The sequence below is a fragment of the Mustela putorius genome, unplaced genomic scaffold (genome assembly GCF_011764305.1).
Source record: "Mustela putorius furo isolate JIRA1106 unplaced genomic scaffold, ASM1176430v1.1 tig00001692_pilon_pilon_pilon, whole genome shotgun sequence".
NCBI classification, from domain to species: Eukaryota; Metazoa; Chordata; class Mammalia; order Carnivora; family Mustelidae; genus Mustela; species Mustela putorius.
This window is the reverse complement of record NW_025421844.1, coordinates 293,363-295,420: the sequence shown is the minus strand read 5'-3', so window position 1 is coordinate 295,420 and position 2,058 is coordinate 293,363. Positions and strand designations below refer to the sequence as shown.

At 45.9% G+C, this 2,058-nt stretch overlaps 1 gene segment (V, D, J or C); it reads right to left on the bottom strand.

Moving 5' to 3' along the window:
* Positions 1-1,358: 1,358 nt before the first annotated feature.
* LOC101686202 lies at positions 1,359-1,751 on the bottom strand. The segment is given in 1 exon segment: positions 1,359-1,751. A coding segment is annotated over 1 exon segment (393 nt).
* Positions 1,752-2,058: the final 307 nt, after the last annotated feature.

Here is a 2,058-nt window from a genome sequence, read left to right as displayed (position 1 = left end):
CTTTTGTTGAGATTTTTCCAACATTGGTGAGGCTCATAAGGAGGATGGACACATGTATGCCTCCTAATTACTTCATGAACTTATTTCCTTTCTTTTTTTTTTTTTGAAGATTTTATTTATTTATTTGACAGAGAGAGATCACAAGTAGGCAAAGAGGCAGGCAGAGAGAGAGAGAGAGAGAGAGAGGAGGAAGCAGGCTCCCTGCTGAGCAAAGAGCCCGATGCAGGACTTGATCCCAGGATCCTGAGATCATGACCTGAGCCAAAGGCAGCGGCCCAACCCACTGAGCCACCCAGGCACCCCTTATTTCCTTTCAGTAACCATGGACCTAGACTGTGTTTTTAACTCTGACTAGAATGAAAATTCTCTATAGCAACATAGTGCAATTCTCTTGTGCTGCCTCCATAAATCATTCCTCATTTTCCAGAAACTCAGACCTTTTTCTCCTTAGGATGGCCTTTTCTCTGTTTTTGTTCTCACTCGTTTTGTACTTGTTTAGTGGAATTTGCCATCACATTGTATCCTTTGACCATTGCTTGCTAGCTCCTTGATCTTCATTCCTCCCACTTATCCTCATACCCCACACATGGAAAATCCAGCAAGAACCCATGGGATCTCCTTACTTCAATGCAGGTGGAAGGTTGACTCCACACAAGTCCCTCCCATGAGCAGAACCCTGTCCCCACCACTGACATGCAACACAAATGCTGAGCCAGTGTCCTTCCTTGATTCTATCCAAGCATTTATGCCTTGCTGAGAGGTCTGCCCCACTCTCAGCACACATGATGGTGAAGGTGGTGATGGTTTTACATACGTGTGTGTGTGTGTGTCTGATCTTCAGACTCCACTTGCACACCATGGATGGCTGAGGGTCCCTCTGCTTTCCCAGACTGTCCCTGTTTTGATGCTGTGAGCATGGTTCAAGACAGTGACCCTTTTATGGATCTTTCTTCTGTTGCTTTGCATTGTCAATGCCTCTGTAGCCTCTTGTCTAGCATGGACATTCCTTCTAGCAAGTTTGCACTGTAATCTGGGTGAACCTGGGATGCATACTGAGTGCTGCTGGGATTCCTGTAAAGGTTCATTGATGAGCACCAGAATATTTTTAATCCATTGGTACTTAGGGATGGGAATAAACAAGGTAGCTGATTCTGTATTTTGTGTATTTATATCATTTTTAAAAAAAAAATTTGTGTAGTTGTTTACCCATTAGAACAAAATGTTTGTCAGAGAGTGAAGTAAGCACAGAATCATGTGTCCAGAGAGGCTTCCTGTGGGGAAACTGCTCTATGGAGAGGAAGCCCCAGACCCTGACAGGAAACCTGCTCATAACCACCATCTACAGCTGCTCCTGGGGCTTACGACAGAATTCGTGAGTAGTGTGCACCCCCTGGTGGTCCAGATCCCGTCCTACAGTGAGGTTTGTGTCTGGGCTCACACTGATATCCCCTCACTGTGTCTGTTGCACAGTAATACACGGCCGTGTCCTCGGCTCTCAGGCTGTTCATCTGAAGATACAGCGTGTTCTTGCCGTTGTCTCTGGAGATGGTGAATCGGCCCTTTACAGAGTCTGCATAGTATGTGCTACTTCCATCATAGCTAATACCTGCGACCCACTGCAGCCCATTCCCTGGAGCCTGGCGGACCCAGCTCATGCCGTAGCTACTGAAGGTGAATCCAGAGGCTGCACAGGAGAGTCTCAGGGACCCCTCAGGCTTCACCAGGTCTCCCCCAGACTCCACCAGCTGCATCTCACGATGGATACCTGCAGACACAAGACATTCTGGATAGGAAATTCTCACATACCCACCGTTTCTCTCACACACATTCACTTGCATACTTAATGTCTATTATTCTCCATAAATTACTTTTTAAGGGAATAAAAAAAAAGTTAACTATTTCCTTTGCTGTGCAAAATATTTTGATCTTGATGAAGTCCCAATAGCTCATTTTTGCCCTTTCTTCCCTTGCCTTTGCCGATGTTCCTAGGAAGAAGTAGCTACGGCTCAGGTCAGAGAGCTTCCCACCTGTGTTCTCCTCAAGGATTTTGATGGATTC